Source organism: Phyllobates terribilis, unplaced genomic scaffold (assembly GCF_046119375.1).
Source record: "Phyllobates terribilis strain yellow unplaced genomic scaffold, ASM4611937v1 Scaffold_1__5_contigs__length_1240528914, whole genome shotgun sequence".
Lineage (NCBI taxonomy): Eukaryota > Metazoa > Chordata > Amphibia > Anura > Dendrobatidae > Phyllobates > Phyllobates terribilis.
Genome location: NW_027362761.1, coordinates 1,237,720,771 through 1,237,735,435, shown reverse-complemented (window position 1 = coordinate 1,237,735,435; position 14,665 = coordinate 1,237,720,771). Strand labels below are relative to the sequence as shown.

At 55.5% G+C, this 14,665-nt stretch overlaps 1 protein-coding gene across 9 annotated transcripts in view; it reads right to left on the bottom strand.

Moving 5' to 3' along the window:
* Positions 1-14,665, bottom strand: part of DCTN1 (dynactin subunit 1) — a 106,803-nt gene that overhangs the window by 81,154 nt on the left and 10,984 nt on the right. For all 9 annotated transcript variants that reach the window (XM_073650598.1, XM_073650619.1, XM_073650607.1 and 6 more), the window contains exon 3: positions 8,325-8,356. In XM_073650598.1, coding sequence (XP_073506699.1) covers positions 8,325-8,356 — 32 coding nt within the window. The remainder of the gene's footprint in view (positions 1-8,324; positions 8,357-14,665) is intronic.

The following is a 14,665-nucleotide window of genomic DNA, read 5'->3' as shown; positions in this document are numbered from 1 at the left end:
TCTTCATTACTCTGTGCTCCTCCTCCTAGACCCGTCCTCTGCCTTCTACATTACTCTGTGCTCCTCCTCCTCCTAGACCCGTCCTCTGCCTTCTACATTACTCTGTGCTCCTCCTCCTCCTAGACCCGTCCTCTGCCTTCTACATTACTCTGTGCTCCTCCTCCTAGACCCGTCCTCTGCCTTCTACATTACTCTGTGCTCCTCCTCCTAGACCCGTCCTCTGCCTTCTACATTACTCTGTGCTCCTCCTCCTAGACCCGTCCTCTGCCTTCTACATTACTCTGTGCTCCTCCTCCTAGACCCGTCCTCTGCCTTCTACATTACTCTTTGCTCCTCCTCCTAGACCCGTCCTCTGCCTTCTACATTACTCTGTGCTCCTCCTCCTAGACCCGTCCTCTGCCTTCTACATTACTCTGTGCTCCGCCTCCTAGACCCGTCCTCTGCCTTCTACATTACTCTGTGCTCCTCCTCCTAGACCCGTCCTCTGCCTTCTCCATTACTCTGTGCTCCTCCTCCTAGACCCGTCCTCTGCCTTCTCCATTACTCTGTGCTCCTGCTCCTAGACCCGTCCTCTGCCTTCTACATTACTCTCTGCTCCTCCTCCTAGACCCGTCCTCTGCCTTCTACATTACTCTGTGCTCCTCCTCCTAGACCCGTCCTCTGCCTTCTACATTACTCTGTGCTCCTCCTCCTAGACCCGTCCTCTGCCTTCTACATTACTCTGTGCTCCTCCTCCTAGACCCATCCTCTGCCTTCTCCATTACTCTGTGCTCCTCCTCCTAGACCCGTCCTCTGCCTTCTACATTACTCTGTGCTCCTCCTCCTAGACCCGTCCTCTGCCTTCTACATCACTCTGTGCTCCTCCTCCTAGTCCTGTCCTCTGCCCTCTACATTATTCTGTGCTCCTCCTCCTAGACCCGTCCTCTGCCTTCTACATTACTCTGTGCTTCTCCTCCTAGACCCGTCCTCTGCCTTCTACATTAGTCTGTGCTCCTCCTCCTAGACCCGTCCTCTGCCTACTACATTACTCTGTGCTCCTCCTCCTAGACCCGTCCTCTGCCTTCTACATTACTCTGTGCTCCTCCTCCTAGACCCGTCCTCTGCCTACTACATTACTCTGTGCTCCTCCTCCTAGACCCGTCCTCTGCCTTCTACATTACTCTGTGCTCCTCCTCCTAGACCCGTCCTCTGCCTTCTACATTACTCTGTGTTCCTCCTCCTAGACCCGTCCTCTGCCTTCTACATTACTCTGTGTTCCTCCTCCTAGACCCGTCCTCTGCCTTCTATATTACTCTGTGCTCCTCCTCCTAGACCCGTCCTCTGCCTTCTACATTACTCTGTGCTCCTCCTCCTAGACCTGTCCTCTGCCTTCTACATTACTCTGTGCTCCTCCTCCTAGACCTGTCCTCTGCCTTCTACATTACTCTGTGCTCTTCCTCCTAGACCTGTCCTCTGCCTTCTACATTACTCTGTGCTCCTCCTCCTAGACCCGTCCTCTGCCTTCTACATTACTCTCTGCTCCTCCTCCTAGACCCGTCCTCCGCCTTCTACATTACTCTGTGCTCCTCTTCGTAGACCCGTCCTCTGCCTTCTACATTACTCTGTGCTCCTCCTCCTAGACCCGTCCTCTGCCTTCTACATTACTCTGTGCTCCGCCTCCTAGACCCGTCCTCTGCCTTCTACATTACTCTGTGCTCCTCCTCCTAGACCCGTCCTCTGCCTTCTACATTACTCTGTGCTCCTCCTCCTAGACCCGTCCTCTGCCTTCTACATTACTCTGTGCTCCTCCTCCTAGACCTGTCCTCTGCCTTCTACATTACTCTGTGCTCCTCCTCCTAGACCCGTCCTCTGCCTTCTACATTACTCTGTGCTCCTCCTCCTAGTCCCGTCCTCTGCCCCCTACATTACTCTGTGCTCCTCCTCCTAGACCCGTCCTCTGCCTTCTACATTACTCTGTGCTCCTCCTCCTAGACCCGTCCTCTGCCTTCTACATTACTCTGTGCTCCTCCTCCTAGACCCGTCCTCTGCCTTCTACATTACTCTGTGCTCCTCCTCCTAGACCTGTCCTCTGCCTTCTACATTACTCTGTGCTCCTCCTCCTAGACCTGTCCTCTGCCTTCTACATTACTCTGTGCTCCTCCTCCTAGACCCGTCCTCTGCCTTCTACATTACTCTGTGCTCCTCCTCCTAGACCCGTCCTCTGCCTTCTACATTACTCTGTGCTCCTCCTCCTAGACCTGTCCTCTGCCTTCTACATTACTCTGTGCTCCTCCTCCTAGACCTGTCCTCTGCCTTCTACATTACTCTGTGCTCCTCCTCCTAGACCCATCCTCTGCCTTCTCCATTACTCTGTGCTCCTCCTCCTAGTCCCGTCCTCTGCCCCCTACATTACTCTGTGCTCCTCCTCCTAGACCCGTCCTCTGTCTTCTACATTACTCTGTGCTCCTCCTAGACCCGTCCTCTGCCTTCTACATTACTCTGTGCTCCTCCTCCTAGACCTGTCCTCCGCCTTCTACATTACTCTGTGCTCCTCCTCCTAGACCTGTCCTCTGCCTTCTACATCACTCTGTGCTCCTCCTAGACCCGTCCTCTGCCCCCTACATTACTCTGTGCTCCTCCTCCTAGACCCATCCTCTGCCTTCTCCATTACTCTGTGCTCCTCCTCCTAGACCCGTCCTCTGCCTTCTACATTACTCTGTGCTCCTCCTAGACCTGTCCTCTGCCCCCTACATTACTCTGTGCTCCTCCTCCTAGACCCATCCTCTGCCTTCTCCATTACTCTGTGCTCCTCCTCCTAGTCCCGTCCTCTGCCCCCTACATTACTCTGTGCTCCTCCTCCTAGACCCGTCCTCTGCCTTCTACATTACTCTATGCTCCTCCTCCTAGACCCGTCCTCTGCCTTCTACATTACTCTGTGCTCCTCCTCCTAGACCTGTCCTCTGCCTTCTCCATTACTCTGTGCTCCTCCTAGACCTGTCCTCTGCCTTCTACATTACTCTGTGCTCCTCCTCCTAGACCCGTCCTCTGCCTTCTACATTACTCTGTGCTCCTCCTCCTAGACCCGTCCTCTGCCTTCTCCATTACTCTGTGCTCCTCCTCCTAGACTCGTCCTCTGCCTTCTCCATTACTCTGTGCTCCTCCTCCTAGACCGGTCCTCTGCCTTCTACATTACTCTGTGCTCCTCCTCCTAGACCTGACCTCTGCCTTCTACATTACTCTGTGCTCCTCCTCCTAGACCCGTCCTCTGCCTTCTACATTACTCTGTGCTCCTCCTCCTAAACCCATCCTCTGCCTTCTACATTACTCTGTGCTCCTCCTCCTAGACCCATCCTCTGCCTTCTACATTACTCTGTGCTCCTCCTCCTAGACCCATCCTCTGCCTTCTACATTACTCTGCGCTCCTCCTCCTAGACCCGTCCTCTGCCTTCTACATTACTCTGTGCTCCTCCTCCTAGACCCGTCCTCTGCCTTCTACATTACTCTGTGCTCCTCCTCCTAGACCCGTCCTCTGCCTTCTCCATTACTCTGCGCTCCTCCTCCTAGACCCATCCTCTGCCTTCTACATTACTCTGTGCTCCTCCTCCTAGACCCATCCTCTGCCTTCTCCATTACTCTGTGCTCCTCCTCCTAGACCTGTCCTCTGCCTTCTACATTACTCTGTGCTCCTCCTCCTAGACCCGTCCTCTGCCTTCTACATTACTCTGTGCTCCTCCTCCTAGACCCATCCTCTGCCTTCTCCATTACTCTGTGCTCCTCCTCCTAGACCCGTCCTCTGCCTTCTACATCCCCCCTGACCTGTGAATGATGACCTGAGCTACAGATGTAAATATAAACAGAGATTTCTATCGTGCTGCAACAGAATCAGAGACTCTTCAGGACAGTAGCTTGATATTATGGCTCCATCCAGAGGGACACAGATTTAAATTCTACAGGATGCCCATCTAAGAGAACACGGCCCTGGCTGGAAGGATACAGATCTGTTCCATTGACCATCACTGACTCTGTAGAAGCCGTGTTGTCACAGTCTTCAATCTTAATTAGCCAGACGTCTAGATTTGTTACGCCAAGAGAAATACAATATTGGTGTTTGTGTTGACTTTTGAATGTGTGTGTTTCTTTAGCTAGTCAAGAAGGACAGTGACTCCGGGTAGAACAATAGTGTTTGTTAATATGCTAATTACATATTGTACTATGCCAGCTAGTTGTTGATTTACAGAGCAGGGGGGTTGCCAGGTTGGGACAATGAGGTCACTTGGAACACATGGAGTTGTTTGGAGAGGCCAGGGTGGGACCCTCGGGTCTCCTGGCCTTGTACCTCGATGGAATGCTAGCTTCCTAAGCTTGCCGCTACCTTCTCTCTGTGGGGGCCCACCAGAAGCGGGGGGTCACTGGTTGAGGTAGTCGGCCCTGGAAGTCCCAAGTCTCAGCTGTTCTATCCCAGGCGGGTGGAGAAGGAAGGGTGAGACGGTGTAATGTTCCACCATCTTGGGCACCTGCTGGGACTGTTCTATGTGTTTATTGTCCGCTTTGTGGGTCAGTAAAGTATTGTCACGCTGTGTTACCCCCACCCTGTGTTGTCTGAGTGGTATTACGCCCTGATACCTCCCCACACAATCTCCAGTATATAACCTGTCCTCTCCATGCCCCCTCTGCCCTCTCTCGCTCCAGTCTCTGGCCCCCTCTGCCCTCTCTCGCTCCAGTCTCTGGCCCCCTCTGCCCTCTCTCGCTCCAGTCTCTGGCCCCCTCTGCCCTCTCTCGCTCCAGTCTCTGGCCCCCTCTGCCCTCTCTCGCTCCAGTCTCGGGCCCCCTCTGCCCTCCCTCGCTCCAGTCTCCGGGCCCCCTCTGCCCTCTCTCGCTCCAGTCTCCGGGCCCCCTCTGCCCTCTCTCGCTCCAGTCTCCGGGCCCCCTCTGCCCTCTCTCGCTCCAGTCTCTGGCCCCCTCTGCCCTCTCTCGCTCCAGTCTCTGGCCCCCTCTGCCCTCTCTCGCTCCAGTCTCTGGCCCCCTCTGCCCTCTCTCGCTCCAGTCTCTGGCCCCCTCTGCCCTCTCTCGCTCCAGTCTCTGGCCCCCTCTGCCCTCCCTCGCTCCAGTCTCTGGCCCCCTCTGCCCTCTCTCGCTCCAGTCTCTGGCCCCCTCTGCCCTCTCTCGCTCCAGTCTCCGGGCCCCCTCTGCCCTCTCTCGCTCCAGTCTCCGGGCCCCCTCTGCCCTCTCTCGCTCCAGTCTCTGGCCCCCTCTGCCCTCTCTCGCTCCAGTCTCTGGCCCCCTCTGCCCTCTCTCGCTCCAGTCTCTGGCCCCCTCTGCCCTCTCTCGCTCCAGTCTCTGGCCCCCTCTGCCCTCTCTCGCTCCAGTCTCTGGCCCCCTCTGCCCTCTCTCGCTCCAGTCTCTGGCCCCCTCTGCCCTCTCTCGCTCCAGTCTCTGGCCCCCTCTGCCCTCTCTCGCTCTAGTCTCTGGCCCCCTCTGCCCTCTCTCGCTCCAGTCTCTGGCCCCCTCTGCCCTCTCTCGCTCTAGTCTCTGGCCCCCTCTGCCCTCTCTCGCTCTAGTCTCTGGCCCCCTCTGCCCTCTCTCGCTCCAGTCTCTGGCCCCCTCTGCCCTCTCTCGCTCCAGTCTCTGGCCCCCTCTGCCCTCTCTCGCTCCAGTCTCTGGCCCCCTCTGCCCTCTCTCGCTCCAGTCTCTGGCCCCCTCTGCCCTCTCTCGCTCCAGTCTCTGGCCCCCTCTGCCCTCTCTCGCTCCAGTCTCTGGCCCCCTCTGCCCTCTCTCGCTCCAGTCTCCGGCCCCCCTCTGCCCTCTCTTGCTCCAGTCTCTGGCCCCCTCTGCCCTCTCTCGCTCCAGTCTCCGGCCCCCCTCTGCCCTCTCTTGCTCCAGTCTCCGTCCCCCTCTGCCCTCTCTTGCTCCAGTCTCTGGCCCCCTCTGCCCTCTCTTGCTCCAGTCTCTGGCCCCCTCTTGCTCCAGTCTCCGGCCCCCCTCTGCCCTCTCTTGCTCCAGTCTCTGGCCCCCTCTGCCCTCTCTCGCTCCAGTCTCCGGCCCCCCTCTGCCCTCTCTTGCTCCAGTCTCCGTCCCCCTCTGCCCTCTCTTGCTCCAGTCTCTGGCCCCCTCTGCCCTCTCTTGCTCCTGTCTCCTCTGCCCTCTCTAGTCTCCGGCCCCCTCTCCCCTCTCTTGCTCCAGTCTCTGGCCCCCTCTGCCCTCTCTTGCTCCAGTCTCTGGCCCCCTCTGCCCTCTCTTGCTCCAGTCTCTGGCCCCCTCTTGCTCCAGTCTCCGGCCCCCTCTCCCCTCTCTTGCTCTAGTCTCCGGCCCCCTCTCCCCTCTCTTGCTCTAGTCTCTGGCCCCCTATGCCCTCTCTTGCTCTAGTCTCCGGCCCCCTCTGCCCTCTCTTGCTCCTGTCTCCTCTGCCCTCTCTAGTCTCCGGCCCCCTCTCCCCTCTCTTGCTCTAGTCTCTGGCCCCCTCTGCCCTCTCTCGCTCCAGTCTCCGGCCCCCCTCTGCCCTCTCTTGCTCCAGTCTCCGTCCCCCTCTGCCCTCTCTTGCTCCAGTCTCTGGCCCCCTCTGCCCTCTCTTGCTCCTGTCTCCTCTGCCCTCTCTAGTCTCCGGCCCCCTCTCCCCTCTCTTGCTCCAGTCTCTGGCCCCCTCTGCCCTCTCTTGCTCCAGTCTCTGGCCCCCTCTGCCCTCTCTTGCTCCAGTCTCTGGCCCCCTCTTGCTCCAGTCTCCGGCCCCCCTCTGCCCTCTCTTGCTCCAGTCTCTGGCCCCCTCTGCCCTCTCTCGCTCCAGTCTCCGGCCCCCCTCTGCCCTCTCTTGCTCCAGTCTCCGTCCCCCTCTGCCCTCTCTTGCTCCAGTCTCTGGCCCCCTCTGCCCTCTCTTGCTCCTGTCTCCTCTGCCCTCTCTAGTCTCCGGCCCCCTCTCCCCTCTCTTGCTCCAGTCTCTGGCCCCCTCTGCCCTCTCTTGCTCCAGTCTCTGGCCCCCTCTGCCCTCTCTTGCTCCAGTCTCTGGCCCCCTCTTGCTCCAGTCTCCGGCCCCCTCTCCCCTCTCTTGCTCTAGTCTCCGGCCCCCTCTCCCCTCTCTTGCTCTAGTCTCTGGCCCCCTATGCCCTCTCTTGCTCTAGTCTCCGGCCCCCTCTGCCCTCTCTTGCTCCTGTCTCCTCTGCCCTCTCTAGTCTCCGGCCCCCTCTCCCCTCTCTTGCTCTAGTCTCCGGCCCCCTCTCCCCTCTCTTGCTCTAGTCTCCGGCCCCCTCTGCCCTCTCTTGCTCCTGTCTCCTCTGCCCTCTCTAGTCTCCGGCCCCCTCTGCCCTCTCTTGCTCCTGTCTCCTCTGCCCTCTCTAGTCTCTGGCCCCCTATGCCCTCTCTTGCTCTAGTCTCCGGCCCCCTCTGCCCTCTCTTGCCCTGTCTCCTCTGCCCTCTCTAGTCTCCGGCCCCCTCTCCCCTCTCTTGCTCTAGTCTCCGGCCCCCTCTGCCCTCTCTTGCTCCTGTCTCCTCTGCCCTCTCTAGTCTCCGGCCCCCTCTGCCCTCTCTTGCTCTGTCTCCTCTTCGGGTGGGTGCTCAGCTCCCCTGGTCGCCACCTGCTGTACACAGACCACAGTACAGAGAGATAAGCGGCCGTCCGTGGAGCCGCTGATCATCAGGTGCCGTTGGCCTTGGTACAGACGGGTGATGTCAGCAATTTCCTGATGTTACATCAATACACATTGTGGCCCCGTCCATCAGATTCTCGGGGGCCGCCCATAGTCCCAGGTACAGAGGCGACACATGGGATCTGTCCGAATACTAATGAAGCCATTGTACAACCACCAGATGGCGTCATCGCAGCCACCACTCGCTGAAAGCCTACACAGCAGCACCCTCTGCTGGCGGCAGCAGTGCAGCACACAGTACGACTGTCCCCACCTGCACAGGAGTCCAGCAGAGCCACAGCTGCCAGGAAGGGTTGTCATAGGCACGGCATCCGGCTGCAGGATCACCATTATACAATCACACTATCTGCAGCATCACCTAGCGTATAGAAGTATGACTAAACAGACAAGACATGCTTTACACTGCAGCTCTGCTCTTTTAGGTGCAGCTATGATTAGTAACTCCACAGCACGGCTTATTGCAGGGTAGTCACACAGGCAGGCTGCGGTCCTAGCCATCCCCCATGCTTTACACTTCAGGCCTGCCCCTACACAATGTGTCTTACTGAGCAGGATAATTACAAACCCCTTCATTAATAACCAGCCGGTCCTGAGTGGTGGAGACCATGCCGAGCCGGGACACGGCCGCCCACCTGGGAACATGGACGCCCCCCAGGGAACATGGACGCTTCTCCCAGGACCAGGGTAGGATACTCAGCAGTGAGGACTCACCAGTTTGCTGGCCTTCGGGGTGTCAGTCGCCTCTGCAAGAGAAGAAGAAGAGTCAGTATGGGAGAGGAGCTACCAATACACGGCCCCCGCCGATATATACACGGCCCCCGCCGATATATACACGGCCCCCGCCGATATATACACGGCCCCCGCCGATATATACACAGCCCCCGCCGTTATATACACGGCCCCCGCCGATATATACACGGCCCCGACCAATATATGTGGCCCCCACCGTCATATACAGCGTCCATCACTATACAGCCCCTGCTGTTATACACGGCCCCCGCTGTTATATACACGGCCCCGACCAATATATGTGGCCCCCACTGTCATATACAGCGTCCATCACTATACAGCCCCTGCTGTTATACACGGCCCCGACCAATATATGTGGCCCCCACTGTCATATACAGCATCCATCACTATACAGCCCCCGCTGTTATATACACGGCCCCGACCAATATATGTGGCCCCCACCGTCATATACAGCGTCCATCACTATACAGCCCCTGCTGTTATACACGGCCCCCGCTGTTATATACACGGCCCCGACCATTATATGTGGCCCCCACTGTCATATACAGCGTCCATCACTATACAGCCCCCGCTGTTATATACACGGCCCCGACCAATATATGTGGCCCCCACCGTCATATACAGCGTCCATCACTATACAGCCCCTGCTGTTATACACGGCCCCCGCTGTTATATACACGGCCCCGACCATTATATGTGGCCCCCACCGTCATATACAGCGTCCATCACTATACAGCCCCCGCTGTTATACACGGCCCCGACCAATATATGTGGCCCCCACCGTCATATACAGCGTCCATCACTATACAGCCCCTGCTGTTATACACGGCCCCCGCTGTTATATACACGGCCCCGACCATTATATGTGGCCCCCACTGTCATATACAGCGTCCATCACTATACAGCCCCCGCTGTTATATACACGGCCCCGACCAATATATGTGGCCCCCACCGTCATACACAGCGTCCATCACTATACAGCCCCCGCTGTTATACACGGCCCCGACCAATATATGTGGCCCCCACCGTCATATACAGCGTCCATCACTATACAGCCCCCGCTGTTATACACGGCCCCGACCAATATATGTGGCCCCCACCGTCATATACAGCGTCCATCACTATACAGCCCCTGCTGTTATACACGGCCCCGACCAATATATGTGGCCCCCACCGTCATATACAGCATCCATCACTATACAGCCCCCGCTGTTATACACGGCCCCCGCTGTTATATACACGGCCCCGACCAATATATGTGGCCCCCACTGTCATATACAGCGTCCATCACTATACAGCCCCTGCTGTTATACACGGCCCCGACCAATATATGTGGCCCCCACCGTCATATACAGCATCCATCACTATACAGCCCCCGCTGTTATACACGGCCCCGACCAATATATGTGGCCCCCACCGTCATATACAGCGTCCATCACTATACAGCCCCTGCTGTTATACACGGCCCCCGCTGTTATATACACGGCCCCGACCATTATATGTGGCCCCCACTGTCATATACAGCGTCCATCACTATACAGCCCCCGCTGTTATATACACGGCCCCGACCAATATATGTGGCCCCCACCGTCATACACAGCGTCCATCACTATACAGCCCCCGCTGTTATACACGGCCCCGACCAATATATGTGGCCCCCACCGTCATATACAGCGTCCATCACTATACAGCCCCTGCTGTTATACACGGCCCCCGCTGTTATATACACGGCCCCGACCATTATATGTGGCCCCCACTGTCATATACAGCGTCCATCACTATACAGCCCCCGCTGTTATATACACGGCCCCGACCAATATATGTGGCCCCCACCGTCATATACAGCGTCCATCACTATACAGCCCCCGCTGTTATATACACGGCCCCGACCATTATATGTGGCCCCCACTGTCATATACAGCGTCCATCACTATACAGCCCCTGCTGTTATATACACGGCCCCCGCTGTTATATACACGGCCCCGACCAATATATGTGGCCCCCACTGTCATATACAGCGTCCATCACTATACAGCCCCCGCTGTTATACACGGCCCCGACCAATATATGTGGCCCCCACCGTCATATACAGCATCCATCACTATACAGCCCCCGCTGTTATACACGGCCCCGACCAATATATGTGGCCCCCACCGTCATATACAGCGTCCATCACTATACAGCCCCCGCTGTTATACACGGCCCCCGCTGTTATATACACGGCCCCGACCATTATATGTGGCCCCCACCGTCATACACAGCGTCCATCACTATACAGCCCCCGCTGTTATACACGGCCCCGACCAATATATGTGGCCCCCATCGTCATATACAGCATCCATCACTATACAGCCCCCGCTGTTATACACGGCCCCGACCAATATATGTGGCCCCCATCGTCATATACAGCATCCATCACTATACAGCCCCCGCTGTTATACACGGCCCCCGCTGTTATACACGGCCCCGACCAATATATGTGGCCCCCATCGTCATATACAGCGTCCATCACTATACAGCCCCCGCTGTTATACACGGCCCCGACCAATATATGTGGCCCCCATCGTCATATACAGCGTCCATCACTATACAGCCCCCGCTGTTATACACGGCCCCGACCAATATATGTGGCCCCCACCGTCATATACAGCATCCATCACTATACAGCCCCCGCTGTTATACACGGCCCCGACCAATATATGTGGCCCCCACCGTCATATACAGCGTCCATCACTATACAGCCCCCGCTGTTATACACGGCCCCCGCTGTTATATACACGGCCCCGACCATTATATGTGGCCCCCACCGTCATACACAGCGTCCATCACTATACAGCCCCCGCTGTTATACACGGCCCCGACCAATATATGTGGCCCCCACCGTCATATACAGCGTCCATCACTATACAGCCCCCGCTGTTATATACACGGCCCCGACCAATATATGTGGCCCCCACCGTCATATACAGCGTCCATCACTATACAGCCCCCGCTGTTATACACGGCCCCGACCAATATATGTGGCCCCCATCGTCATATACAGCATCCATCACTATACAGCCCCCGCTGTTATACACGGCCCCGACCAATATATGTGGCCCCCACCGTCATATACAGCGTCCATCACTATACAGCCCCTGCTGTTATACACGGCCCCCGCTGTTATATACACGGCCCCGACCAATATATGTGGCCCCCACCGTCATATACAGCGTCCATCACTATACAGCCCCCGCTGTTATACACGGCCCCGACCAATATATGTGGCCCCCACCGTCATATACAGCATCCATCACTATACAGCCCCCGCTGTTATATACACGGCCCCGACCAATATATGTGGCCCCCACCGTCATATACAGCGTCCATCACTATACAGCCCCCGCTGTTATACACGGCCCCGACCAATATATGTGGCCCCCACCGTCATATACAGCATCCATCACTATACAGCCCCCGCTGTTATATACACGGCCCCGACCAATATATGTGGCCCCCACCGTCATATACAGCATCCATCACTATACAGCCCCCGCTGTTATATACACGGCCCCGACCAATATATGTGGCCCCCACCGTCATATACAGCATCCATCACTATACAGCCCCTGCTGTTATACACGGCCCCCGCTGTTATATACACGGCCCCGACCAATATATGTGGCCCCCACCGTCATATACAGCATCCATCACTATACAGCCCCCGCTGTTATACACGGCCCCGACCATTATATGTGGCCCCCACCGTCATATACAGCGTCCATCACTATACAGCCCCCGCTGTTATACACGGCCCCCGCTGTTATATACACGGCCCCGACCATTATATGTGGCCCCCACTGTCATACACAGCGTCCATCACTATACAGCCCCCGCTGTTATATACACGGCCCCGACCAATATATGTGGCCCCCACCGTCATATACAGCATCCATCACTATACAGCCCCTGCTGTTATACACGGCCCCGACCAATATATGTGGCCCCCACCGTCATATACAGCGTCCATCACTATACAGCCCCTGCTGTTATACACGGCCCCCGCTGTTATATACACGGCCCCGACCATTATATGTGGCCCCCACTGTCATATACAGCGTCCATCACTATACAGCCCCCGCTGTTATATACACGGCCCCGACCAATATATGTGGCCCCCACCGTCATACACAGCGTCCATCACTATACAGTCATGGCCAAAAGTATTGAGAATGAGACAAATAGTAATTTTTCCAAAGTTTACTGCTTCATTTTTTGTAATGGCAATTTGCATATACTCCTGAATGTCAAAGAGTGATCAGCTTAACAGCAATTACTGTACTTGCAAAGTCAATATTTGCCCAGAAAATGAACTTTAACCCCCAAAACACATTTCAACATCATTGCAGTCCTGCCTTAAAAGGAGCAGCTAACATTGTTTTAGTGATTGATCCATTAACACAGGTGTGGGTGTTGATGAGGACAGGGCTGGCGATCAATCAGTCATGATTAAGTAAGAATGACATCACTGGACACTTTAAAAGGAGGCTGGTTCTTGGTATCATTGTTTCTCTTCAGTTAACCATGGTTATCTCTAAAGAAACACGTGCAGCCATCATTGCACTGCACAAAAATGGCCTAACAGGGAAGAGTATCGCAGCTACAAAGATTGCACCTCAGTCAACAATCTATCGCATCATCAAGAACTTCAAGGAGAGAGCTTCCATTGTTGTCAAAAAGGCTCCAGGGCGCCCAAGAAAGACCAGCAAGCGCCAGGACCGTATCTTAAAACTGTTTCAGCTGCGGGATCGGACTACCAGCAGTGCCGAGCTTGCTCAGGAATGGCAGCAGGCTGGTGTGAGTGCTTCTGCACGCACTGTGAGGCCGAGACTCTTTGAGCAAGGGCTGGTTTCAAGGAGGGCAGCAAAGAAGCCACTTCTCTCCAGAAAAAACATCAGGGACCGACTGATATTCTGCAAAAGGTACAGGGAGTGGACTGCTGAGGACTGGGGCAAAGTCATTTTCTCTGATGAATCCCCTTTTCGATTGTTTGGGACATCTGGAAAACAGCTTATTCGGAGAAGAAGAGGTGAGCGCTACCACCAGTCTTGTCTCATGCCAACTGTAAAGCATCCTGAAACCATTCATGTGTGGGGTTGCTTCTCAGCCAACGGAATCGGCTCACTCACAGTCTTGCCTAAAAACACAGCCATGAATAAAGAATGGTACCAGAATGTCCTCCAAGAGCAACTTCTCCCAACCGTCCAAGAGCAGTTTGGCGCCCAACAATGCCTTTTCCAGCATGATGGAGCACCTTGCCATAAAGCAAAGGTGATAACTAAATGGCTCATGGAACAAAACATAGAGATTTTGGGTCCATGGCCTGGAAACTCCCCAGATCTTAATCCCATTGAGAACTTGTGGTCAATCATCAAGAGACGGGTGGACAAACAAAAACCAACAAATTCTGGCAAAATGCAAGCATTGATTATGCAAGAATGGACTGCTATCAGTCAGGATTTGGTCCAAAAGTTGATTGAGAGCAGCCAGGGAGAATTACAGAGGTCTTGAAGAAGAAGGGGCAACACTGCAAATATTGACTCATTCTAACTGTCAATAGAACCTATTGGTCCTCATAATATGATCGCAATTATATTTCTGTATGTGATAGAAACATCAGAGAAACACTAATAAAAACCAGAGGCCAGCAGATCATGGGAAAATATCATTGTGGTGTCATTCTCAAAACTTTTCGCCATGACTGTACAGCCCCTGCTGTTATACACGGCCCCCGCTGTTATATACACGGCCCCGACCATTATATGTGGCCCCCACCGTCATACACAGCGTCCATCACTATACAGCCCCTGCTGTTATATACACGGCCCCGACCATTATATGTGGCCCCCACCGTCATATACAGCGTCCATCACTATACAACCCCTGCTGTTATATACACGGCCCCGACCAATATATGTGGCCCCCACCGTCATATACAGCGTCCATCACTATACAGCCCCCGCTGTTATATACACGGCCCCCGCTGTTATATACACGGCCCCGACCATTATATGTGGCCCCCACCGTCATATACAGCGTCCATCACTATACGGCCCCCGCTGTTATATACACGGCCCCGACCATTATATGTGGCCCCCACCGTCATATACAACGTCCATCAATATACAGCCCCTGCTGTTATACACGGCCCCCGCTGTTATATACACGGCCCCGACCATTATATGTGGCCCCCACCGTCATATACAGCGTCCATCACTATACAGCCCCCGCTGTTATACACGGCCCCGACCATTATATGTGGC